This window comes from Suncus etruscus, chromosome X (assembly GCF_024139225.1).
Source record: "Suncus etruscus isolate mSunEtr1 chromosome X, mSunEtr1.pri.cur, whole genome shotgun sequence".
NCBI lineage: Eukaryota > Metazoa > Chordata > Mammalia > Eulipotyphla > Soricidae > Suncus > Suncus etruscus.
Window position 1 is genome coordinate 7,473,315 of NC_064868.1, and position 27,242 is coordinate 7,500,556.

The 27,242-nt window shown below is 40.4% G+C and overlaps 1 protein-coding gene across 1 annotated transcript in view; it reads right to left on the reverse strand.

The window, feature by feature from the left end:
• The window catches only part of PPEF1 (protein phosphatase with EF-hand domain 1), a 90,639-nt gene extending 67,572 nt beyond the window's left edge, over positions 1-23,067 (reverse strand). The window contains exons 1-6 of the mRNA XM_049767451.1: positions 23,061-23,067; positions 22,491-22,685; positions 18,103-18,230; positions 17,104-17,164; positions 8,263-8,423; positions 1,589-1,703 (exon numbers count right to left, since the gene is read on the reverse strand). Coding sequence (XP_049623408.1) covers positions 1,589-1,703; positions 8,263-8,423; positions 17,104-17,164; positions 18,103-18,230; positions 22,491-22,685; positions 23,061-23,067 — 667 coding nt within the window. The remainder of the gene's footprint in view (positions 1-1,588; positions 1,704-8,262; positions 8,424-17,103; positions 17,165-18,102; positions 18,231-22,490; positions 22,686-23,060) is intronic.
• Positions 23,068-27,242: the final 4,175 nt, after the last annotated feature.

Consider the following 27,242-nt stretch of genomic DNA (forward strand, 5'->3'; position numbering starts at 1 on the left):
TTTGAGACTCAAAACCCCAATTTTCAAGTTTTTTTTAATTTTAGTTATCATAATTTATTACTCATTTTTGTATGTACATACAATAAACATTTTTCTTTCAATAAGTAAAATAAGTGTCCTCTCTTTTTATTATAATATACTTATTTAAGCACAATGATTACAAACATGTTTGTAGTTGGGTTTCAGTTATAAAAAAAAGTACACCCCCCCTTTCACCAATGCAACTTTCTCACCACCAATGCCCCTCCATCTCCCTCCTCCCCCACCCCCTTCCTGTCTTCGGGACAGGCATTCTATTTCTCTCACTCATTAGCATTGTCATGATAGTTGTTCGTGTAGTTATTTCTCTAACTGCACTCACCACTCTTTGTGGTGAGCTTCACATCAATTTCTTTATCTTTATTTTTTTTTTTTTTTTGGTTTTTGGGCCACACTCGGCAGTACTTAGGGGTTACTCCTGGCTGTCTGCTCAGAAATAGCTCCTGGCAGGCACGGGGGACCATATGGGACACTGGGATTTGAACCAACCACCTTTGGTCCTGGATTGGCTGCTTGCAAGGCAAACACCACTGTGCTATCTCTCCAGGCTCTATCTTTATTTTTTATCTTTATCTTTGTCTCCATGTGAAGAGCAGGTAAGACATGAATCAAAGGCCCTGGCTTTTAAAATAGACCGTCTGCCAGGTAGAGAAGCAGTGACCTGATCCAATTGGGATTTAACCACTAAAGACTCTTTAAGAGCATGTGTCAGGGCGTCATGAAGCTGGGGCTGATCTACCAAGTCTCTGTCACCACTCTAGGATGCTAGTTGTGGAAATGGTTTAATTAGATTGTCAAATCAACTTCTACCTGCCACAGCAAAAAAAAAAATCTTAACACTGGTTAAAATTTTATTTAGAAAATAACAATCAGTGTTTTGTAACCTAAGGGCTTAATTAGAAGTTGAGGGAATTGCGGTTCCCTTCCTCGCGCTCCATTCGCAGACACTTGCAAGCATGCTGAGCACCAACTGTGCTGAATTTCAATGTGTACTTTTTCTTGAAGCAATATCCTGCCTGGCTGGCCTATATGATATCAAAATCTCAAATCTTGTTATTTAGAAGAACAAGGAACAGATTCCTGGGACATTCTCACTCTTCTAAAAACTGCAGAGACCAGTTGGAAAAAAAATCTAAAGCAGCAGCCAAGGGCAGAGAAAAGTTTAATCTCCACCCTGCCTTGGGCTTTTCTCTTCCCTGCATTAGTGGTACTCAGAGACCCACCTAGAAAAAAGCAACGTGGAACAAAGATAATGAGAACTAGACAGAGGGCAAAGAAGCCTTATTCCACCCATGGGTGGTTTTCCATATTAAAATGCTGCCTGCCTTTATAAAAAGCGATGAGTTCTTTAATTTCTCACATAATTAATTCCTGCCAGCTGGTATGCAAAACAATGACAAGATGGGGAACAGTATTATCATGATAGATAACTCGATATTAACACATTTCCCTTAACACAGTCCAATTTACACAGTTTTCAAGTTAGGCAAATGATGTAGAACCAAGAGGCTCCTAAATATTAATTTGGCAACTCTGCTCCGAAACTTACCACAGATGGTTATGTCTTTGGAGGGTAAAGTTTTTATATGAGAGAAATTTGGCATTTGCTTCAGCACTTTCTTGGTTTCAAACAGCACGGATAAGACATAATAAGCATGAAGTATCTGTGAGAGGGAAGCAATGGAGAAACACACAATGAAACTGAGAAAGGTCCGGCATGGCTGATGCTTCTAACACAGTGCCTAGCATGGAACAAATCCTCACTGGAGATGTGGAAATGTAAATAAATGGTTTCTAAGATGTTTCTACTTTCATGCTGAGTAGGCACTCGGGGATGGGGTTGCATCACATCTAATGGTGCTTCGGAGCACCTGCCTCTGTACAAAGGACTCATCCCTGATGGTACCAGGGGGATTTTATGCAGTGCTGGAGATCAAACCACTTGCACCCTTCCCTACCGTGCTATTTCTTGGACCTTTCTCTCTTGTTCTATAATGGACATCACTCTTTCTCCCATTCTCGGCCTAGAAGTCCCAGGGAAGCTCAAGGCAAATGAGGTCTATTCTACCCACTGTGGTAGCAAATATAGTCTTTTCTCCTCCAAGGGCTTCCTGGGTCAGCAGGGCTTTTGGAACCTCTACCCTCAGGAAATGTATGCCTAAAATAGCTCAAGAATAAGGCAATTGGGAGAAAATTTAAGTGGAGCAGCTTTGCATATGCTTGTACTAGCCTGGCACCTGGCATGGAAAGCAGGATGCTGGTTCAGAGGCCTCATACAGCCACAGGTAAGCACCACAGCACTCTGGAGCTGGGTTTTGGGTGTGACTGAGTGTTTGATGCACAGAGGAGCCAGCACATTTACACAAGTCTACGTGTGCAACAGACTGCGAAGCAAGTTGGATTACTTCCAACTCTCACTAATCATCCCATTGCTCTCCTTTTGCTAAGGGCTTTTGGGGGTCATACTCAGCAATGCTTAGAGGTTACTCCTAGCTCTGCACTCAGGAATCCCTCCTGGTAGTGCTGGGGGGGTGGAGTTGTATAGGATGCAGGTAATCTAACCCAGATTGGCTGAGTGCAAGGCAAACACTTTACAACTATACTTTCTCATTGGCTTGATTACATCATTTGTTATAGATTTATTCCATTTTCTCTTCTAAGTTTTTTTTTGGGGGGGGCATATCCAGTTGCGCTCAGAGATTATTCTTGGTTCTGCGCTCAGAAATCACTTTAGGCACGGTGGGGGAACCACATGGGTTGCCAGGAATCAAACCTGGGTCCATCCCGGGTCTGCTGTGTGCAAGACAAATGCCCTACTGCTGTGCTATCTCTTCAGCCCCATCCCCTAAGCTTTTTGATGGCCATGTTTCATTTTGCTTCAAGTATTTATTTATGCATTGATTTTAGTTTGTGGGGCCACACCCAGCAATGATTGGGGGCTACTCCCAGCTCTAAGTTTAGGATTGTATCTAGTGGTGTTCAGGGGACTATGTAGTGCCAAGAATCAAACCCAGACATCATCAATGTCAAGCGGGTGTTCAGCCCATTGAACTACCTAACATCCATGTTTTGTTCATTTTAAATCCAAAGTGTCATTCTCCATTTTTTTCATTGTAAAAGAGTCCAGATATATAATCCAAATTGTAATATAATGCCAGAGGCTCCTCCTGGGGGTATTTGGGCAACTAGTCAGGCCCTGAGGATGAGATGCTGGCCTGGCCCTGTGGAACTTGGGGTTCTGATTCAGGACTGTACTGGTGCTGTCCAATAATGTTACCCACTAGCCACATGGAGCTATTTATTTGAAATGGAGTGAGTCAAAATTGAATCATTGCTCTAAGTCTACACAGTGGATTTCAATGACTTAAAAATAAGCTATCTTATTAATAACTTTTAAGATGGTTACATATTAAAATGGCAATTTATGTGTTGGATTTAAAATCCAAGTTATTAAAATTAATTTCTTTTCATTAATTTAATTGTATTTTTCTGTTTTCTGTGTGGTCGTGGGATAACTTGAAAGGTTTCATGTGGTTTACATATGTTTCCATAGAACAACATGAATTTATATGACCGAAAGTTAAACAAGAGGTCAGTTACATATTATTTAAATAATGCTGGACATGGAATTCAGGACAGATGCAATGCTTTGGATCAATCCTGTATCAGGGTGTTCTGAATTTTTAGTTTTCATAGCCATTTGAACAATAAATGTATTTTTAATCCCACACTCTAAAGGCAATATTTAACTTTAAAACTTTTCATGTCTAAAATTTTAAGATAATAGGTAAGATTTGGAGCAAGATTTAGGAAAAAAGGGGTGCCTGAATGTGGAATAATGAAGGACATATATTTTCCTGTTTACCTCCAAGTGAAAGAATGTTCAAATTTTTCCCCACAAAAATATTTTATTCCGTTTATTTGATGACATCATGCAGTGCTCAGTGGTTATTCCTGGGAAACATCAGGGATAGAAGGGACTGAAGTGGGGTCAACCACAAGCAAGGTAGATGCCTCATCCCTTGTACTAAGTGTTTAGTCCCAATCACAAAAGCATTTAAATTCATTCAACCCACAGTTAAAATCATGAGTATAAACTTTCCTTTGGCCACATTTTTAATTTGTTTCTGTTTTGGTTTTGGGCCACACCCGAAAATGCTGAAGGCTTACTCCTGGCTCTGCACTCAGAAATCAGTTCTGGTAAGCTCAGGGACCATATTAGATGCCAGAATCAAATCTGAGTCAAACGTGTGCAAAAAAAGTGCCCTACCTATCTATCTAGATACCATTGGCCACATTTGAAAGGAAAAGGCCAAAAGCACTCTCTATTCAATTTCCAATTAATGTATTGATTTTTGAAGCTTGCTTCAATATTACCTTAATTAACTTGGCCTTGTAATTTTCCTGGTCCATTTATAGTGCCAATGATAATCATTATGGTCTGGAAGGCAGGGTTGTTGGTTTTTAAAAATTAAATTAAATGTGCTCATTGAAAATATATTGCAACAATAGAAAATTCCTATTATTAAAAGAGGTTTTCTGGGTCCTTTTTCAATTGACTAAAACCACTTTGGTAATATGAATATCTTCTTATAATGCTATCTCTCAATAGCTTATAATTATGTTTACAATTATAATATTAAATACTCAAAAGAATTAACTCAGATGTTGATCTTTCCATTTATAAATATAGTCATATTAAATAACCATTTGGCTAGAATTCTTTTAAAGACATTGAGGAAGGAAATACTAATTTTAAAGGATAGTTTTTTTTAAAGTAACCAGTTTTTTTTTTTTTTTTTTTTTTTTTTTGGTTTTTGGGTCACACCCGGCAGTGCTCAGGGGTTATTCCTGGCTCCAGGCTCAGAAATTGCTCCTGGCAGGCACAGGGGACCATATGGGATGCCGGGATTCAAACCGATGACCTCCTGCATGAAAGGCAAACGCCTTACCTCCATGCTATCTCTCCGGCCCCAAAGTAACCAGTTTTTAAAATGGGAATACATCTCATTTTCTTATTTGAAATAAAAGCTAAGCAGTAAAAAGGGAATATAGCAGTGAAAAGTAATTTTCCTTCTTTCCCAGACATATTCTTCCAATGTCATCCCCAGAAACATATTAAGAGTGTTTTGAGTGGTCAAAGGTGCCCTACTACAGGATGGGCATTTGCCTTGCATGCGATCTACCAGGGTTCTATCTCAAGGAACCCATATAGTTCCTTGAGTCCTCTAGGGGTGATTCTTGAGACTGCTGATCCAGGAGTAACCCCTGATAACTGCCAGGTGTGACCCAATTGTAAAAAAGCAGTATTTTGAGAGCTGGAGAAATAATATAGGGAGTTAAGGCACTTGTCTAGTATGTGATTTTAATTGCTACAATGGTTTTATCCCTGGTACAAAATGGTTCTCCAATCCATCTCTAAGGCCCCCTGAACACTACCATGAATGATCTCTGATTATAGAGCCAGGAGTAAGCCCTGAGCACTGCTAGATGTGGGTCACCTCCTAAATGGTTTTGAGTATCTTTCAAAAATATTCCATATTTGTAAGCATATAAAAGTTAATAGAGGGGTTGGAGAGATAGTACTGGAGTTAAGGCATATATGCTTTGAATGCTTTTGACTGCTATAAGAATTCTGGCACTACATGGTCCTCTAAACACCATGTTACAGCTCCTGAGCACTACTAGACATGCATTCCCCTCCCCAACCACACAGCACTGCAGGGTCTGAGCAGCAAGCCAAGGGTCTCAGCCCAGGACGGCTGAGCATCAGTAGGTGGGTCTTCCAGGTCTCCTGAGCTTCGGAGCACCCCCGTAATTTAACACAATCCAAGAGAATCACAACTGAATGTGCAAACATGTCTATAATCCCTTTCACAAGACATGGGTGATTTATGCAACAAAATATTATTCAACCAAATCCAGGAGTGAGGCACTGATGAAGGTAAGTCAGAATAAACCCTGTTACCATATGCCAAGATGAGAAAGCCCACACAAAAGGACATTTATTATGTGATTTCACCGACATGAAAGCTACAGATTATGGAGCTCTTTAGATTATAAAGTAAATTAGCGGTTTCCAATGATTTGAGGGAAGGTAGAACAGGGAGTGACTGTTTAATGGGTATAGGGTTTTGTTTTAGAGATGATGAAAATGTTCTAGAATAAGTGGTGAGAATTGCACCACCTTGTATACTAAAAATGCACAATGAATCATACATTTTAAATGGCTAAAATGTTCAATTTCATTTAAGATAATTTCCCCTCAATTTTCAAAAATCCTAGCTAATGGAATGCTTAATTTTGATTTTTTTTTTTTTTTTTTTTGGTTTTTGGGCCACACCCGTTTGATGCTCAGGGGTTACTCCTGGCTTTGCGCTCAGAAGTCACTCCTGGCTTGGGGGGACCATATGGGACGCCGGGGGATCGAACCGAGGTCCGTCCTACGCTAGCGCTTGCAAGGCAGACACCTTACCTCTAGCGCCACCTTCCCGGCCCTTAATTTTGATTTTTTAAACAAATGTACAATATGTTGAATCAGTTCATCTCTACCTTAACAGTCAACTTTTTTCTTTTTTTACAAGTCAAAATTCTGCCTTTTTAAAATTTTATTTCTAGGTTTCATGCATATCTCTATCTCCTTGAACAGATTAAGCATTCTTATTTTAATCTTTGAATGTAAAATGCCATTATCTAATCAGGAGCAGGGAACCCTTTCTGACAAGAGCCACTTTGAGATTTATAACATCATTGGAGGGCCAGACGATACAGGTAGATGGACCATGGTTATGCTTCTGTGACTATCCCTCTTGGATCAGAGTCAAAACACTGCTGTATATACTCAGAAGCTGAACACTCCCACCCTGATCTAAATTTTCTATTTGTCTACTGTCATTGTTGCTTGCCTCTGTTTTCTTTTCTTGTTTTTGTGGAACCTCACAGGGGGACCACTGGGGCTACCACTGGACATTGCAAGGTGTTGGCAGTGATCAAACCTAGGATCTGTACTGCTAAGTGTGCATTACAACCCTTTGAGCTATCTCCCTTGTTCCTCTTTTTTCTTTTCTTTATTTGTTTTGCTTGTTTGTTTTTGAACCATACCAGGCTGTGCTCAGAATTTATTCCTGGCTCAGAGGACCCTATGTGCTGACGGAGATGAACACAAATGAGATACACACAAGGCACGAGCCATACATGTTCTGCCATCTCTCCGGCCCATCTTCGATCTTTTTACTTTCAGTTATTTTACTTTATTTCTCCCCTTTCTTCAGTTTCCCTTTGTTGTTGATGTGATCACAAAGACTGGGGGTGAAATACTTGGTTGAAGAGCACCAGAATTCAACTCAGCATGTGAGGTAGTGATGGGAATTGAATTTGTGGTTTCGTGCCTGCAAAATAGGCACTCTGCCAATGAGTCACATCCCAGGCCCTTTAGTATTTCTTTCATGAGTCATGTATCTTCTTTTGCTTCATTAGTATTTATGCTAAATTCTGGGCTTTAAATATGAACACTTGGTAAATCATCTGAGGCCCATTTTCTTTCAGAAAGGACCTTAATTCTTGTTGACATGAATCTATGAGCCCCCCCTATCAAGGATGATCAAATTTTAATTTTATGATTTGTATGATTAAAAGTCATGCTTCAAGTTTATATTGACCACTTCTAGGTTATTCTTATCCTTAGGATCTTAACCTAAGAATAAAAGTTTGGGATTATATCAGAAAAAATATTGGACAATGTATCTCCAAGGTCTTCTGACTCCAAAAAAAACATTCAAAAGTCAAGCTCCAAGGTCTTCTGACTCCAAAATAATTGAAACATCAAGCTGGTTGCTAGCAGTGGGGTAGAGTGAACAGAATTGAGTCTGAAACTTCTCTTTGGTATGATAAAAATGTACTAAAAATAGATACTGAAAGGGTTACACAACTTGTAAAAAAATGTACTATAGAACACTGACTTGAACACTTTTAAAGGGTTAATTTTATGTTAGATTAATTATATCTCAAAAAAACATTCTTCTAAGCTTGCAGAAAGGAACTTTGTGTTTTGTTTTAGTTTTGGTGCTGGGTGCACCTGAGGTTAAGCAAAGCAGAAGGTTTGTCCTACTGTCTGAGAAGCTTTATCCAGAGGGAAAATATTTCTGTTGTGCTATTTTCACCAACTAGATAGTCACCGAGCATGTGTTGTATCCAAAATTTAGAGCAAAAATTGCTGTGACTTGCCTTTTGTTCCTTGAAGCCTTCAAGAAGTAAGTCAAGATCATTAAAAGTAAGAGGAAATTGTAGTCGAGGACCATTATAGGATGGTGGTATTTCAATAAACTCCACAAACTCATCTCGACCCCTGTTCTGCTTGAAGGTTCCAAAAAGTCGACTAATTATCCCTGAAAAAGGAAAGAAGAAAAGGGGCTAAAATCAACTTTTTCATATTTAAATCTTGAATACCTAACTATAGTCAATATTATGAAGAACAGGATATCCGCATAGAACCATGCGGTATAATTTGCTGGAGACTCAGCTGTTTAAGAGCTCAAATCTACACAAGACATACACTTTCTGGTACATCACAGTCAGTGATGTGTGAGCACCATGACTAAAGTGTGCAGCCCCTGGCACACACTACAACCGGAGTGTGTGACCACCCAAAGAAAGAATGTGATCCCTCAGCCAGCACATGGGCAAATACCACAACTGAAAAAGTCATCCCACAGTCAAATATGTCAGGACCACAACCAAGTATGTGTGTGAGCCTATCCAGCCATCATGGGAACAACAATAAAGTAAGGAGAGAATCTTATTACGATAGATAGAAAGCTGTTTGCATATTAGCTCAGGAGCTACTCCTGGCTCTGCACTCAGAGATCACTTTTGAAAGGTTCAGGGGACCATAAAAAGTGCTAGGGATCAAGTCTGGGTGAGTCATGTGTAAGGCAAGAGCCCCGCCTACTGTATTATCACTCTGGTCTCAAAGCACTTGTTGAGTTTTAGACATATGGTGTTCCAACACTGATCCCACCACCACCATTAACTGTTCACTTCACCAGTGTTCCAACCCCCTCACAAATACCCCTATTGCCCATCTCTTCACCACCCCCCAGCATGCATCTTGACAGGCTTCTCTTGAAGTTTGGTTGCTAAAGTTTGGGTTATGATTTTCGTGTTGTGGACTCTAGTTTGGATATTTTGCTCTGTCCTTTCTTGTTTGATGACAGTCATTCTCTGTAAGTTCAATGATCAATATGTGAAAGCAACCTTTCCCAAAACCAATACTTAGTCAGAATTGTAAATAGGAAATATTAGTAAACACAATCATAACCCTTCTGTTAGTTTTAGTCACATAAAATTATTTAACATATTTTCCTTAAGTAGATAATGGGGTCAGGTCATGTTAGGAAATAATCAAAAGCTTTAACATTTCAAGTGTAAGTACTCTCCTGTGGACTACAGTTTTTATAACTACTAAATAATCATTTAATGACTGTCTACAATATATGAAGATTCATACAACACATAATTAGAATTAATCCTTACCTATTTGGTTTACAATTGTGTCAAAATGAATCCAACTTAATTAGGTATAATAAAATTTTGAATTAGAAGTAAATGACACCTTTACAAGGGATTCAAAACAAAATACCTCAAAATACCCCTTACACTTTTTTTTTTTTTGCCTAAAATCTGGACAGGGAAAAATCTGAAGCCCATAATTTTAAAAAGTACTATTTCTGCCTCGTCCACCCACATATTATTTTGAAAACAAGCTCCAGATACTGCAATAAAAAGAAAAGTGTCAACTGAAACACATGTATGATTATTTAATTTATTGATTCAAAGCTATATTTTTTGTTTGGGGGCCAGCCACACCCTGCAGTACTCAGGGCTTTCTCCTGATTCTGCAATCAGGGATAACTCCTGTTGGGGTTTGGAAGACCATATGTGGTGGTGGGAATTGAACCCAAGTTGGCTGTAGGCAAAGCCAGTGCCCTACCTGACCTATCTCCTCAGCCCTCAATTATATATTTAGACTGAAACCATGGGTGTCCATATAACATACTTGATAGATGCCAAAATGACATTTCTTAAAATTCAACTGTTTATCAGCTCCATTATTTTTTTAAAATACCAGAAAACTAGGAATGGAAGGATGTTTCCAATGATCATTAATTTGTTTAATATTAGCAGAACAATGATGCCTACTTTTACTCTACTTTTTGTTTTTGTTTGATTTCTTTTTCTCTATTTTTGTTTGGTAGATACTGGGTGTTGAACCTAGGGCCTCAGTTAAGTCAAACATGTACTCTACTAGACCTCTTAGCCTTGTCATTTTCTCATCAACATTACCCTGCTATCATCAGCCAATGCTATGAACATAAAGTTGAAAAAAGGATAAGCTGTTGGAAAGATAGCAAACTAAGTAATTTATGACTGTGTGATTAAATAGACAAGCACAATAAAAATCAATTGAAAAACTTCCAGAATTGGTAAGGAAACTAAAATAGTACAGAGGCTGAGGTTAATCACACTCATTGAGATGAATAAAATTTAGAGATTTATCATCTAGGCCTCATTATGCTTATTCACAATAAGGGGTAGATATTATTACTAATCTCACTGGTTTATCATGAAGACTAAATGAAATGGTTCATATTTAAAGCACTTAAAGACATGGCACAAGACAGTCAATAAATATATCCAGTAACATTTTCATTCATGGTTTTATTCAGTAGTATAAATACAAATACAAAATATGTAGATGTAAATAAAAATGTTACTAAATATTACTGATAATTATCAGGGAAAAGATTCAATTCAGTGCAGAAATAAAAAGTATCTGGTCTAATGTGACACTTTTGCTGATCTGGAATACCGAAAGGAAAGTAAAAACACTTCTCCACTCCATCATATTCCTGTCTCTGTTTAAATCTACTGATGGGGATTGCAGCTTTGGCTTTCTGCCTGTGGAAGGAAATGATATGAACAAGCACACTGCTAAACACTTGGGAGGAGTCTCCCCATCAATTTCTCTAAACTGGCTTGAACAACTCAAGGGTTAAAACCATTCATCTGACTCTGATCTCTAGACATGTTAAATTGTCTTCTGCACCCTAAATATACCCTACTTTGGGTTCAGAGCTCTTCTAGTAAACAGGACTAAGGTGAGGCTGTCTAGAAACTTCCATCAAAAAGGGCCATTAGAGGAGCCGGAATGGTGGCACAGCAGTAGGGCGTTTGCCTTGCAAGCGACTAACCTAGGATGGACCGCGGTTCAGTGACCTGGTGTTCCATATGGTCCCCCAAGCCAGGAGCAATTTCTGAGCACATAGCCAGGAATAACCCTGAGTGTCACCGGATGTGCCCCGCAACAGGCCATTGGAAAGCAATGCCCAGGTCACAGAGATGCAGGCAGGGTACTCACCTTGCATGCTGGTGACCTAGAATCAATCTCCATTCAATCTTCGACTTATGATTACTTATGGTCCCTTATGGACCACTTATGGTCCTTTAGCGTAGAGCTTATAGTGAGCTCTGAGCACCTCTGAGTGTGATGCTTCCAAGAAAGAAAGAAAACTCCCGTAATGAAACAACTTGGAGACTATAACAGTACTTATGGTAGGGATGGAGAAATAGTACAGTCCTTAGGGCACTTGCCTCACATATGGCCAACCCTGAGTTACTGTCAGTAGTGATGCCTGAGCACAGAGCTAGATATATCCCCACCCCCAAAAGCAAACCAAACTAGGGCCAGAGAGATAATACAGCAGGTAAGAAAGACACTTGCATTGAATAAAAATGACCTAGGTTCTATCCTTGGCATCCCATCCTTTGGCATTTCCAAAAATGATTCCTGACTGCAGAGCCAAGAGTAACCCCTGAGCATGGTTGGGTGTGGCCCTTTCAAAATGCAGGTTTTTGGGCCCCATTTTAGACTCAATAAATTAAAAAAATGTTAGGCTGGGAGATAGTACAGGGGTCAAGTCTTGCACACAGCTCACCCTGATTTGATCCTCAGCATCCCATATGGGCCCCTAAACCTGCCAGGAGTAACTCCTGACTGCAAAGCCAGGAGTATCCTCTGAGTACTGCAAGGTGTGGCCAAAAACAAACAAACAAAACTCCCCAAATAAACAAAATCAGATGTGTATTTAGAGGTTTCGGAAAAAGCAGATTTCAAGTTTCCTCAGCAGATTTCAAAAGTTCCCTCACCACACAAAAATAATTATAACAATGTGAGGTAATAGATGTATTAACAAACATTATGCTGATAAGCTCACAATATACATATATATAAATATGTCATATATCTGAACCTTAATCAATTTGTCAAATATGTATGTATTTGAAGGGTGTCACATCAGGAGATGTTCAGGGGCTACTCCTGGCTCTGTGCACCACGGTTATTTCTGGTAGTACTCAGGGAAACATATGTGGTGTCCAGTGATTGAAACAGGTCAACCACAAGCAAGGCAAGTGCCTTAACCCTTATACTATCTCTCTGGTTTCATGTCAATTATATTTCAATAAATTTGGGGAAAATAACTAAAAAGGAATTATACCTACAGCAATATATATTGATATTCTTTGGGATACATATGATAATTAAATCAGCATGAGTCTAGGACTCTATAATAGATGTGTAAGAAGACAGCCCATAAATATGCCCAAATAAACATTTTTAATTAATACATTAAAGAGCTGAGAAGATAGCTCATGTGGTAGACCACAGCTTGTATGTTTAAGCCTTAGATTCATCCCAACACCACATGACCCTCCCTAGCACATCAGTTCTCAACTATAGACGTAACACATTTTAGCTTAATATTTTAAAAATTCACATATTAAAATTTGTTAATAAAGCCATTGAAAATTGGGCATTAAAAACCTGATAATCCACATTTAAAATACCTCTAAGTTTGGCTAGAATGATAATACAGTGGTAAAGATCTTACCTTGTAGCACTTGGCTAACCCAGATTTGATCTCAGACTGGACATATGATTCCCAGACCACTGCCACAAGTAACCCCTGAGCACAGAGCCAGGAGTAAGCCCTCAGCACTATCGAGTGGGTTCTTCCCCCAAAATATTTAAAACAGAATATCTAACTCTAGAAGTAGAATTCATAAAGAAAAATATTTAGACTTGAAAAGAATAGTATTTAAAACAATATATAAAAATTGCCTTGCCTAATGAAAAACATAAGGAATATAGAAGCTTAGAAAACGCTGTGTAGAATAAAAAAAATGGAATTTCATCAAGGCATGCTGTGGGCAAAATGTCATTATGTTTATGATTGGTTTGGGGCCATACCTGTGATCAGGGGCTACTCGAAGCTCTGTACTCAGGTCACTTCTAACAGTACTCAGGAGCCAGACCCAGGTTTTCTGCATGCCAAGTCATGCACTCTAGCCTACAGAGCAATCGCTGAGGTCACTAAAATGCTATTTGTTATGTAAGTAGCTCCTCAATTTAATTGATTCCTTCCCTATCTCCTTCATGTGGTTACAGCATTAAACATTCAATTCTAATACAATTAAGTTCACTTGTCCTACCATATACTCTATTTTGGAAATGCATTCACATGCCACAGGCATGTGACAAGTAGGGTTCTTGCCTTGCTTGCAGCCAACCTGGCATTGATCCCTAGCACCCCAAATGGTTTCCTGAGCACCACCAGGAGTGACTCTTGAATGCAGAGCCAGGAATAAGCCCCAGCACCATCAGGTGTGTGGCCTAAAGACAAACAAAACAAAACAAAAAACCAACAACACAAAATAATTCCCATATATCTAAGTAAGTGTCAAGACTATTATAAAGGTCTACTTGGAGAAGCTTCACCTTCTCTGCTATAACAACTGGCCTCTTCTTTGATAATAAAAAAATTAATCTCCTGCAGGAGTCATTTGAATGCATATATATTTTTTCCAAATATATTTTGAAATATATGTATATTTGGAAAATATACATTTTTATCCTGAGTTATCCTGAGTTTTCAGAATCCAGGATTTCAGGATCCAGACATCTAGGACTAAGGACCTGATAAGTGAGTTTGAGGAGGAGGTAGGGAGTTATACTCACACCTGGCTATACGCTGGGGCTAATCCAGATTTGGTGTTCAATGCTGGGGTTGCTCCTAGCAATGCTTGGGGGATTACACAGTGCTGGAAATGAAATCCAGAACCTTCCGTGTGCAAAGCAAGTACTCTTCCACCGAGCTACATCCCTGGCCCCCAATAAGTGATTCATTCCTACGCACATCTGCATTGAATGAGGTTGATTTCATTGTATCATTTTTATAGTTGCCCAAGAACATAAAGCACAAGCCACAGTCTTCAAATTGTAATTAAAAGCAATAAGGTGGAAAAGGGCTCACAGCCACCCACTCAGCTCCACTGTGTTTGCCCATCCCACATTCATGATGCTTGTCCAGACCATTACGTGCTTTAATTAGTTTTATACTTTGCATAAGATTGCCCTTAAAAACTTCTTTCTCAGAGTAGAAGGGTGCTCACCAGATCACTGAAAAGATTTCTTACATACCTATCTCTTATAATTAGAGTCCAAATGTCGGCTCAAGTTTGCAAAATGTGAGCTTTGAAGTCTAGCTTCTACCTTGAAAAAATAGGCAGTTCTTAATGTGCAGGAGAAATAACTATGCCTTCAAATGATATTTCCAGGGGTTGGAGAGAGAGCATGGAGGTAAGGCATTTGCCTTTCATGCAGAAAGACGATGGTTCGAATCCCGGCATCCCCTGTGCCTGTCAGGGGCCATTTCTGAGCATAAAGCCAGGAGTAACACCTGAGGCGCTTCCGGGTGTGACCCAAAAACCAAAAAAAAAAAGACATATTTCCAGCAGAGGGGTGTGTGTGTGTGTGTGTGTGTGTGTGTGTGTGTGTGTGTGTGTGTGTGTGTAAGGTTGTGGGTTACACCCAGAAATGCTTCAGAAGTTACTGCTGATTCAGCACTCAGGGAACCATTGGGATGCCAGAGATTGAACCTTGGTTTATCACATGGAAGACAAAGGTCTGTTTCACTGTACTATTGTTCCAGCCCTAAAACACTTTAATTTTTATTTTTAAAAGTTACTTTTTAAAAAAATACCATGGTTTATAAGGTTGTTCACAATAGTTTTTTTATTCACAGTTACAAAGGTGTTAGTGGTTAAGTTTTAGTCATACAATGCACACCATTCACCAGTGCACATTTCCATCCACCAGTGTCCTCAATTTCCCTCCCACCCTCCCCCGCTTGTCTCTAGGGCATTTCTCTTCTCTCTCTCATTTTGTCTCTTTGGTTTGAAGTACTGTTACTGAAGGGGTACCATGCAAATCACTTATCTCCTCTCAGCACTTAGTTCTTGTCCGGAGTGAGTGATCATTTCCAACTATCATTGTTCTAGTGGTCCCTTCTCAGCTCTAACTTCATGCACGGCTTTTTGTGACAAGTTTTCTACCATGGACTAGACCTACTGGCCTTTGTATATTTGGGCTCTGGATATTATTACCATACTATTTTCCTAAAAGTCAGTTTAAATTCTCTGAAATAATTTACTTAGTAATTTCAGAATGACTAAATAAATGACTGAGAATTATACTACTGGGTAGACCAAAGTCGAAGATATATTTCACACAGAACAGAGATGGATGGAGTGAACTATTATTTTCAGAGTCAGGGGTTGAACTCAAAGTATCACCCATGCAAAGCTCTACCGCAGGATTCAACTGTATTTAATCTGTATTTTTCTTATATCTGTTATTTCTATTATTTCTCATATCTGAAATACAATTTCTGATTGCTCAGCACAAAACTTTTGTGGATAAAAAGTAATGCCCTCTTGTATATTGTAGCAATACAATAAATAGATAGGGTACAATAAAACAATACAATAAATAGGAAAGTAGGGTATTTGCCTTGCATGTGGCTGACCTGGATCTGATTATGCGCACCCCATATGGCCTGAGTCTGTAAAGTGATGCCTAAACTCATAGTAAGAAATGGGTCCTGAGCATGGTTGGATGTGGCTCACAAACAAACCAAAAATACCCGTTTTACTAAGCTACTACTAACCTTCACGAGATTGTGGGTCAGAGAAGTTATTTACTAAAATAATGCCAAATCAATTCTATTTTCAATTTTTGAGAGTAAAAATATTAAATAATCAAGGTCAAAGGAGATAGCGAGGAGTGGATGGTCAGGAGCACGTGCCTTGCTTGAATGAGGACCCATGTTTGATCCCTGATATTGTATGACCCCAGTCCCGAAGTACCACTTAGTGCAACCCTGGTGGCCCCCTGCACTGCTTCACTGGGCCCCAGCATTGAATTATCAGACCCAATTGACTATTGTTAGGAGTATTCTTGGAAAGGGAGCCTCAAAATAAAATAAAACAAAACAAAATAAAAAATATTGTGTTGACACCAACCAGAGAGGGAAAAGCCAGCTAAACCAATTTCTCTGATTGTTTGGGGTCACATGGACAAGGCAAGTGGCATTTGTTGTTGTTTTTTTGGGCCACATCTGGCTATGCTCAAGCCGCAGTGGTCCTCGAACTATGGCCCGCGGGCCACATATTGTATTTGTATCTGTTTTGTTTCTTCATTGCAAAATAAGGTATATGCAGTGTGCAAAGAATTAGTTCATAAGTTTTGTTTTTACTATATTCAGACCCTCCAATAGTCTGAGGGACAGTGAACTGGCCCCCTGTTTAAAAAGTTTGAGGACCCCTGGAGCCTCAAGGCTTACTCCTGACTCTGTTCACAGATCATTCCTAGTAGTGCTCAGGGGACAATATCCGGTGCCAGAAATCAAATCGGAGTTACTTGCATGCAAGACAAGTCCTATGCTCTCTCTGGACCAGTAGAGCATTTTTAAACAGGAACCACACCCAGCAATGTTACGGTGTGAGCAGATGAAACTCAGGGCAACATCCAGGCAAGGTATATGCTCTACCTTTTGAGGAATCTCCCTGGCCCGGCAGTGGTGTCTTATCGATTTCTGGTTGTGCCCATCTTTAGATTTTTCATCCCTTGATGACTGCTTCCCAAAACGACAAACTATTTTTACTCACCTAGATTACTCTCTCGTAAACGTGAATAGTTTTCCAACATGAAGGAAAAGAAGTTGCATAGCTGGACAAAATAGAAATACATTGTTCAATTAGTGGTTCCCTGTAGTGCAGACTGTTCGAGTTTCACACAATTTCTCTCCCTTCTTCAGGGATCACTCAGATCCCAGCTTCCCTAGGTACTGAATGTGCCCCCACCACCAACATTATCTACTACCCACCCCCAAAGAAAGCCCTTGGAAATTGGGTGGTGGCCCCCTTAGACTTGCACAGGCCATCATAGTTCCCCTCCTGGGAAGCCACTCAGAAAAAAATGACCAATTGAAAGCCAGTATTGCAGCCTAGACCTCCCCAACTACTTCTCTTGCTACTGGGTAGACCAAAGTCTAAGATATATTTCACTCTTAAGAGCTCTCACTGGGATCAGATTGAAGTCGCTTCTCTAGAAGCCATCTTTTCACTTAGCTTTTTTTCTTCTTCTATCTTGCTTTCCTCACTTCTTAGAGATTTCCCCCAAGAACACTCTCAGGCAATGGCTTGCATGAATGAGAATCTGGGTCTTACAAACTCTGCCTGAAAACAACTTAAGACAGGTACTAGATGTGTTCATTAGGATCTTGCTTTTTACTTTGGAGGTGGGAGTAGGAGTTAAGGGTTATTGTTTAATATCAAATACATTTAGAAATGTAAGAGGACAGGAGGAATGAAGATGGAGGAGGAGGAAGAGATGAAGGAGGGTTGGAGACTTTTTCAGACTATGCAATATGTTCAATTTCCTTTCACATATTTGGGATAAATTGCAACATCTTGTTCTACATGTTGATTTTTTAATCAACAATCATATTGAATGCCTTTTCAAGAACTCTTTACTGCTAAGAAGTGTTTTCCTTCTATGAATAAGCATTCAAATTGGACTATGATTGGACCCAAACCTTCATTCCTTAACAGAAAGGGGAAAGAGGTGCATTTTACCAAAAGAAGACACAAGCATGCAAAGCAGACCTGTAATTGGCATTGTTCATCAGCATATTCGATGGACTGGAAGATGGTGAGTGCGTAGCGTTGTCTGATCTTCAGCCGAGCACTGTACCCTCGGTACCAGTTCTGGATGATTAGTGCGGCTTTCAGGGCTGCAGACACATGGGACAAAGAAGTCAGAGGTCAACAGTGACAGGCAGCTAAGGGGAGTAGGGGCTTCAGAAAAGATACCAGACCACCTGAATTCCTAAGTCATAGAATTCAAGTGAGACTTGCCTTTGTTCATACCAAAGATCCTCAAGTCCCAAATGCTCAGAGAATAATGGTGGCATAGCCAACAGGAGGGCAATTTGGGGAGCAAGACCGACTGACTTTGAATTGGAGCTTTGTTAAATACTATCTACACAGTTATTGAAACTCTCAGTATCCATTTCCCCAATCCCACAAATGGGGATAGTAATAGGCCTTGCCTCCGGGACTTCTGATATTTAGAAAATTTCTGTGTGTCTGTCCTCTGAAGAGCAGTTTCATTTGTCATCATATTCTCAAAGTGATCCTCAATCAATGCATAAGGGAGACCATTGGAGATACAGTACTTCTCTTATTTTGACAGTGGGAGGTTAATATCAATGTGATGTTGCTGTCCCTTCCTGGAAGGAGCACTGTGGTGGGGGGTACACTCTGGAGGATTCTACTGCAAAGGGGAACAACCAATGAAATAGCCTCATAACTATGTGGGTGGCTTTCAAAAACACAGCACTTTACTAGCATTATTTAAAAGTTAGGTACATAACACAAAGCCTCAACTATCTTTTATACCATAAAGTAACCTGCAACAAGGGAAACAGTAGTTCAGAGTGAACAGCTGTTCATTCAACCTCTGACTCCTAAGGCCTATAATGATGTTTTAATGTATTGACCACAGAACCAGGTGCAGAATATGATAGGAAGCCAGGGACTCCCACTGCAGTGATTACTAACAATATGTTTTAATGCCTTAATTTTATTAGGTATAAAGTGACCCTTAAGCTTCTTTGTTCACAGTGATTTCTGGAAAAATAGGGTGGACACCCTCATTTTGCAACTCAGTGTTCAATAATACCAGATACAATGAGCATTATGACAATGTATTGATAAAATACTTCCATAATCCCATTTCCTTTTGTTTATGTCTTCTATTTGGACCCAAAGCATATGACAATTGAGACCATGGAAACAGACAACTGGGCAGTGCAGACTTACATTACAGATTGCACTCATTGAATACATTTTTTGCAAATTACTATTATCCCATTTCCTTTTTTCTTTTCTCTCTTTTTTCATACTTCTTCCTTCCTTCACTTCTTTAATTCAACCTATGTTACATAAAGCCCAAGCTGTCAGTTTCTTTTTAGGAAAGGACCCTTAATTCATAAGATGCAATGGATGATACTACATAGGGAAGACACTTCTATCAGTTCTCACCACCACATTGAATAACACTACAGACATGAAAACTATGCTTATCCTAAAATGCTTCAGCCACTATCTAACCCTGAAAGTTTTATTTAGCAAAGATCACCCTTGTTGGGGCTGGAGCGGTGGCACAAGCGGTTCAATCCCTGCCATCCCATATGGTCTCCCAAGCCATTAGTGATTTCTGAGCACATAGCCAGAGTAACCCCTGAGCGATACCGAGTGTGGCCGAAAAACCAAAAAGAAAAAAAGAAAAGAAAAGAAAGAAAAAAGAGAAGAAAAACGTCTTGCTTGAAATAAAAGCTCAGGTCAAAAACAGGTTACAGAGACTGTATAGCCTATCATTCATACCCCCAAAGACACCAACAATGTAATATGGTACCGTTCCCTTTTGCATAGGCATACTAAAAAAGGGAGAAATCTTACGTATAGAAACAAACTCTTATCTACTAAGGATAGAAGCCATTACATTTTATAATACAGTGGCACCTCCTATCCTGAATATGTGTCATGAGGACCCGGCTCCATATAATTGGACAGCGACTGTCCAACCCCAAACCCCAGATCCCAAATGAATGTCCAACACAGCTCCCTGCAACAGCACCAGGCACTAAACTCCCCCTTTGGAATCCTTAATACCACTCTGCCACGAACTTGCAACAGGTTGATACAACAACCTGAGAATGAGGAAACAGCAAAAACTTGATCCAAGAGCAAGTTGCCCTATCTTATCACCTAACGGTAAGATAAAATAAGAAGACTCACCGACCTTTGATCTGTGCAAAAACTAAGATTACTAATTACAGAAGACGGACTTTGACAACCAAGATTGGACAGAACTTTTCCTGGGACCAAAAAGAAATATCCTAGCCTAGACTTTGGCCTAGGATTTGTACAAAAACCAAGATCTCTAATCCCAAAGTTCTGACTTTGACAACTGTGACTGAGCAGAATTTCTGGAACCATAAGGAAAAACTATCCCAAGCTTCGACCTAGGAACTGTACAGAAACCAAGATCACTGACTACAACAAATGTGACAGAACAGATCTTCTAGAACCATAACGAAAGATTCTATCCTAGACTTTGTCCTATGACCCATTGAGATACCAAGATCTCTAGCTACAGAGGACTGAGTTTGTCATCCACAACTGAGCAGAAAGTTTCCTGGCACCATAAAAATACCTTGGAGTTCAAAAATGAGCATGTATGGAGCCTGTAGTTGCTCCCTTGACAGTATGCCTCAAGGGTGGAGAAACTCTGTATCTCCTAGGCCAAGGGAATTCCCTCCCCAATATTTATTGTGCCTATGCAAAAAAAACAGAACAAAAACAAACAAACAAACAAATCCACAAAGCCTTACCACACTGGCCTTTCATTTTTTTCTTTTTTTCCTTTCTTTTTCATTTTTTCTTTTTTTTCTTGTGGTTGCTTTGGTGATGATGTTTTTTGTTGCTGCTGTGTTTTTTGTCATTGCTTGTTCTTTTTTTGGGTTTTGTTTTGCTTTGTTTTGGGGGCACACCCAGTGACGCTCAGGAGTTATTCCTGGCTATGTGCTCAGAAATCGCTCCTGGCTTGGGGGACCATATAGGATGCTGGGTGATCGAACCACGGTCTGTCCTAGGCTAGTGCATGCAAGGCAGATGTCTTATTGCTCCGTGCCACCTCTCCAGCCCTTGTTTTTTGTTTTTGCTTTTCTTCTTTTGAATTGATGTTTATAACCTCTAAATGGATTCCTCCCAGCATTTTTTCTTCTTTTTCTTTTTCCAACAGAACCATAGAACTTGAATCATCTTGTTCTCCCTCATAATTTGAGGGGGGAAATGGATGGTGCCAGGAGCAACCAGTCATATGAGCATTTCGTGGGAAAAAAATGATCAGATGATAGTATGGAGGTAAGGCATGCAGAAGGTCATCGGTTCGAATCCCGGCATCCCATATGGTCCCCCGTGCCTGCCAGGAGCAATTTCTGAGCACAGAGTCAGGAAAAACCTCTGAGCACTGCTGGGTGTGACCCAAAAACCACACACACACACACACACACACACACACACACACAAAGCACAGAGCCATTTCCAAATTTTGGGGCCGGCGAGGTGGCGCTAGAGGTAAGGTGTCTGCCTTGCAAGCGCTAGCCAAGGAAAGGACCACAGTTCGATCCCCTGGCGTCCCATATGGTCCCCCCAAGCCAGGGACGATTTCTGAGCACGTAGCCAGGAGTAACCCCTGAGCATCTAACGGGTGTGGCCCGAAAAACCAGAAAAAAAAGAAAAAAAATGATCAGACTTAAACACAAAACCCAAAGTCAACGACACCAGAATCAATACCCAATCTACAACAAACTATACACAAAGAAGACAACTTACACTAGCAGTCCATGGGGCAAAGGAGTGAAGTATAGGATACATGCCGGGAACAGGAGTGGAGAAAGGACAATACTGGTGGTGGGAATAGTCCTAATTCATTGTCACTATGTACCTTAAATATTACTGTGAAATATTTGTAATTCACTTTGATCACAATAAAGCTTATTTTAAAAAACCATAAAAATAAAACAAAATAAAAACTGAGGCACAGAAATAAGATTCCACATACCCATTTAAAATACATATAACCACAGAATAGGAAAAGATGCACACTAAGCATTGTAGGTTGTTTATATATATTTAGGTTGTTTATATATAACTTGGCCCCTTTATGTATGTATATGTGCATATACACATATACATACATAAAGGGTGGATTTATTTGGAGAATATGGATACAAGAGAATCCTCAAAGTAGTTAAATAGAAGAAGAAAAGGTAATGGAAAGACCCATAATGAAAATGTAAACTAAATTAGGAAGTGAGATTAATTCCACCTTTTGTAACTGAGATTCAACTGATGAATGACTGATGGATAGAGAAACACATACCTCGCTTCACACCCCACCCCCAGTCTGTCCTGAATAGAATTACAGTGAGGGTAAGCAAGCCACTCCCTGTGGAGCATGTACAGGCTGTATAAATGAACTATGGTGATACTCATATTGCTTTGTTTGCGGGTTTCTGGAGAGCGAATGACATTTAATACAGTCTCTGCTGCCTCCCTTGAGTTTAAGGTAGCAAACACCAGCACCAGCTGGCCCCTTTGATCTGCACTCTCCCTCTTCCCTGTCAGTCAGAGAAGTGTTGGAGCTCACTCTGACAAGAACTATCTGAGTTCTGCAAGCAGATGTCCAGCCAGCCCAACTGCCTCCTTGCTTTATCACTACTGGGCTTCCCTGAGTTTCTTCCAGGTTCTTGGCTTCCACAGCCTCTATTTTTGTTACTCCATTTCCAGAAAACCCCAGAAAATAAACATAAAAGCAAGTATCAGGATTGTTAGAAGCAAAATCCACAGGGAAAAGAACTAGAGTGACTTGCTCAGTCTTGCAAGGCAATCATTGGTAATACCAAGGCTGAAATCTCCAGGGCCCTCCTGCTAGCACCATGGAGGGCCCAGTCCTGGCTGAAATGCCTATTCTGTAGGACAGTCATTGTCAAGACCCGCCATCTCTTAGTTCAGGGGCCTCTCCAGTCACTAAGCCCAAGGAGACTGTTTCAGCATCACTAAAGGCCCCAGGAGCAGCTTCATGCCTGCGGTCCTGGTTGTACTGTGAAACTGAGAGAAGCTAATTTTGCCAGTAAATGAGAACAGACAGCAAAAATTTCCATCCAAGTCTCACTGACTTGAGTGTCAAGGTCTCTTGACCTTTCTAGAAATTTTCCTGTGCTTTCATTTCCTCATCTACAATAATCTAATACAATTTAAAAATAATCTACTACAATAATTAAGACCACAAATGCTTTTCTATTTAATATTAGCAACATCACTACTAATCAACCAAGTCGAGTCTGATGCCTTGAACAAAACAGCTACCATGTTTGAGGCCCACAACAAGGTATTTAGTGTTTCTGTGTGTGCCGCCTCTTCTCCAAGTTGGAAAACCTGAGAAGCTGCCACATCTATCTACACTCCAAACTCTCTCAGGGGTCAGTCCACAATTCATGCTTATATTTATGCTTCTAAATAGACAGAAGGCCAAATCCCATTTCTGGCACTGTGTGGGTCCTTGACCAGCACCAATTTTGGCACCCAAACAAAAACCAATCAAACAAATAAATCTTCTGTCCTAAGGCTAAGGCACTGCAGACCGAGCTTCTGCTTCTGTCAATTGCTCTGATAATAGGTATAAAGAAAACAAATGATAGATTGAGAGCATTTTTTTGGTGCCAGGCCCTCTGCTTGGAGTTCTGTATGCAGGGTTTGGTTTGATTTGATATAATCCTGTCAAGAGCCCTGTGAAGGGTCGTTATGCTTATTTGATAGATAAGAAACCCCTCTCCAAAATATCATATTTGGGGCTATTTTGCTTGCCAGTGGGAAAACATAGAGTCAGTTACAGATCTCTGTAATTCCAGAGCCTGATTTTGTATACATTACACTGTACAACTCAGCCTGGTATTTGGAGTTAGCCAGAAGAAATGAGACCAGACCCTAGGGAGTGACTTCGCTATAAGCATCACAGCTAGACTTCAACACCCAGTTCTATCCATGCAGGCCAAGTGCAGAGTATCACAGCAAGGTGTGTACAAACACAACACCTGGGAGGACATGTGTTAGTATCAACAGGCATTCCTGGTGAGCACAACAACAAGAATGTACTAAAGTAGGGGGACCCTTGGCCATATCCTTTAACTAAAGAATAGGAGCCCCAGTGAAGACCACAACCAAACATGGGCACACCACAACCAAGCATGTGTGTGACCATGGGTCATCACAATTTCAACAAAGAAAGGGAGGACAATGAAGAGAAAGGGGGAGAGAGGAAGGATTAAGAAGGAAAGGAAAGGAAAGGAAAGGAAAGGAAAGGAAAGGAAAGGAAAGGAAAGGAAAGGAAAGGAAAGGAAAGGAAAGGAAAGGAAAGGAAAGGAAAGGAAAAAGGAAAGAAAAGGAAAGGAAAAAGGAAAGGGAAGGAAAGGAAAGGGAAGGAAAGGGAAGGGAAGGAAAGCGAAGGAAAGGGAAGGGAAGGAAAGCGAAGGAAAGGGAAGGGAAGGGAAGGAAAGGGAAGGGAAGGGAAGGGAAGGGAAGGGAAGGGAAGGGAAGGGAAGGGAAGGGAAGGGAAGGGAAGGGAAGGGAAGGGAAGGAGAAGGGAAGGAAAGGGAAGGGAAGGAGAAGGGAATGAATGGAAGGGCAGAGAAGGGAAAGAAAGGGGGAATGGAGGAAAGGAGATAGAAGAGAATGAAAGAGTGGGAATTTCCTTAAACAAGATGCTTCTTATTCAGAAATGACAAGCATAGAAAGACACTGCTTTTGAATTTTTGCTAGCAGAGTCCTGAACAGTGAATATTTAATAAACTTTGAGGGACCTCCTAACTAGTCAGCAGGAAAGATAAGCACGAATAAACAGTGGTGATAGAAATGGTTCAAATGCACTGAAAAAAAGAATAAACCATCAAGTGGCAGAAGAAAAACATTGATCTCCGCTGTTCAAAGTACAAGACTGGGGTTCCAGGACTTCCCTCTGGGACCACAGTTTTATCAGAGCTGTGATTTTTTTTTTTTTGGTTTTTGGGCCACACCCGGTGGTGCTCAGGGGTTACTCCTAGCTGTCTGCTCAGAAATAGCTCCTGGCAGGCACGGGGGACCATATGGGACACCGGGATTCGAACCAACCACCTTTGGTCCTGGATCCGCTGCTTGCAAGACAAACACCTCTGTGCTATCTCTCCGGGCCCCAGAGCTGTGATTTTCATTTACAGTTATTTTTTCTTTTGCTTGTTGGGGTTTTTGGTTTGGGGGCCACATCTGGGGATGCTCAGGGTTTACTCCTGGCTCTGCACTCAGTAATTACACCTGGCTGTGGGTTGGCCATATGCAAAGTAACTGCCCTCCCCACTGTGCTATCTCTCCTGCCTTTATGTACAGATACTTCTGCATCTACCATCTGCTAGAATGTGTGGCTGTTCCCAGGGAACTCTCAGATTCACTGGGAAAATATCCTACTGCCCAGTGAGCCCTAAGTGGATGCTCCCAAGCTTGCTTCTTAGATGGCAAGGCCAAGACTCAATGAGCAGCCCAAGTCCACACATCCTGGCACCCCTCCGCTGCAAGGATGCACAGTATCTTTGCCTCTTGTGAGCATTTTCTCTTAACTAAGAAGGAAAGGAGAGGAAACAAAGAGGCCTAGTCTCCAAATAATAACTGTATTAAATAAAATCAAAAGGGGTTGGAGCAATTGTACAGCAGATAAGGCACTTGCCTTGCATGCAACCGACCTGGGCTCAACCCCCAGCATCTGATATTGTCCCCTTCGCCCCATCAGTAGTCAGGAGTAACCCTTAAGCATTGTCAGTTGTGGCCCCAAAACAAACAAAATAATGAAAATCAAGAAAACTATTACTTTCCCAAAGTGACAAGTGATTGTAGTTTTAGCATTTTCTCCTAACCTTTCAGTAAGAAAAGTATAAAAATAAAAGGACATTTCTCTGGCTTTTATTGACTCGCATATTCACTCATCCACTACCCCGTCTATGTGGGAAAATAAAAATGAGAATTGCATTTTCTTCCTGACTTGGCTAAGCACCAATTCTATGACCTCTGTTGAGTTCTCTGACTGACCCCTTTGGTTCTTCATTTCATGTCCAAACAATGAGAATTTAGGATTATGTCCCCTCTCTGATCCTTTCAGTTACAAAATACTATAATTTATCCCTTAATGTCATAGGTGCTGCTTACCTCTATGACCACACATAGCCCAGCTGAAAATAATCTTTCAAGGATAAAATATGGCATATGTATTTCAGCACTCCGATCACAAGCTTCTGGATGGAGATGAATTTTAAAGGCTGTTAAAGAAATCTGAATCATTCCTGTAGAAAATTCCAAACGGAATCACTAATATCCTTGGCGTTCCCTTCCAGGAACTGTCACTAAAGTTTGTCAACAGTAGGAACATTAAACATTTCAACTATTATTGCTCTTATCTTTGGTTTTCAGGCCACATTCAGTGCTCAAGGTTTACTCCTGGCTCTTCACTCAGGAATTACTCCTGGTGGATTTGGGAAACCATATAGGATGATGGGAATTGAATCAGGGTTATTTGCATGCAAGGTACGTACCCTACCTGCTGTACTATCGCTCCTTTCCCATTTTATTGATCCTTTAAATAACCTTAAAAATATCAACTAGAGTTACAGCAGGTTGGGCATTTGGCTTGTAAGCAGAAGACCCAGCTTCTATCCCCAGCACCTCATCTGGTCCTTTGAGCTCTGCCAGCACTGAACTCTGAATACAGAGTCAGAAGTAAACCCTTAGTATCATCATATGTGCCTCCTCCAAAAAAAGATTACTGTGTATTTTTTGTTAAATGGTTCATACGATAACCAGCACACAGAAGATGAGGACAAGAGAGAGGGTGCTAGGAGAGAGACACACACAAAGGAAGAGCCTAAGATCAAGAGGTTTCTAAGAGAACAAATCAAAATGTGGAAGCTGGAGAAAGAAACCTGTCATCAAAAATAGACACAGCAGAAAATGACTTGTTAGTACCACCTGCCGCTCCAGGCAAACTCAGAAAAAGACAGATAAGAACAGAGAGTGAAGTATCAGCTGGAATTGCCAAACTATGTCTAGATCCTGACCATCCTGGGCAGGAGATCCAGCACCACAAGCTTCTACCTGGGGCT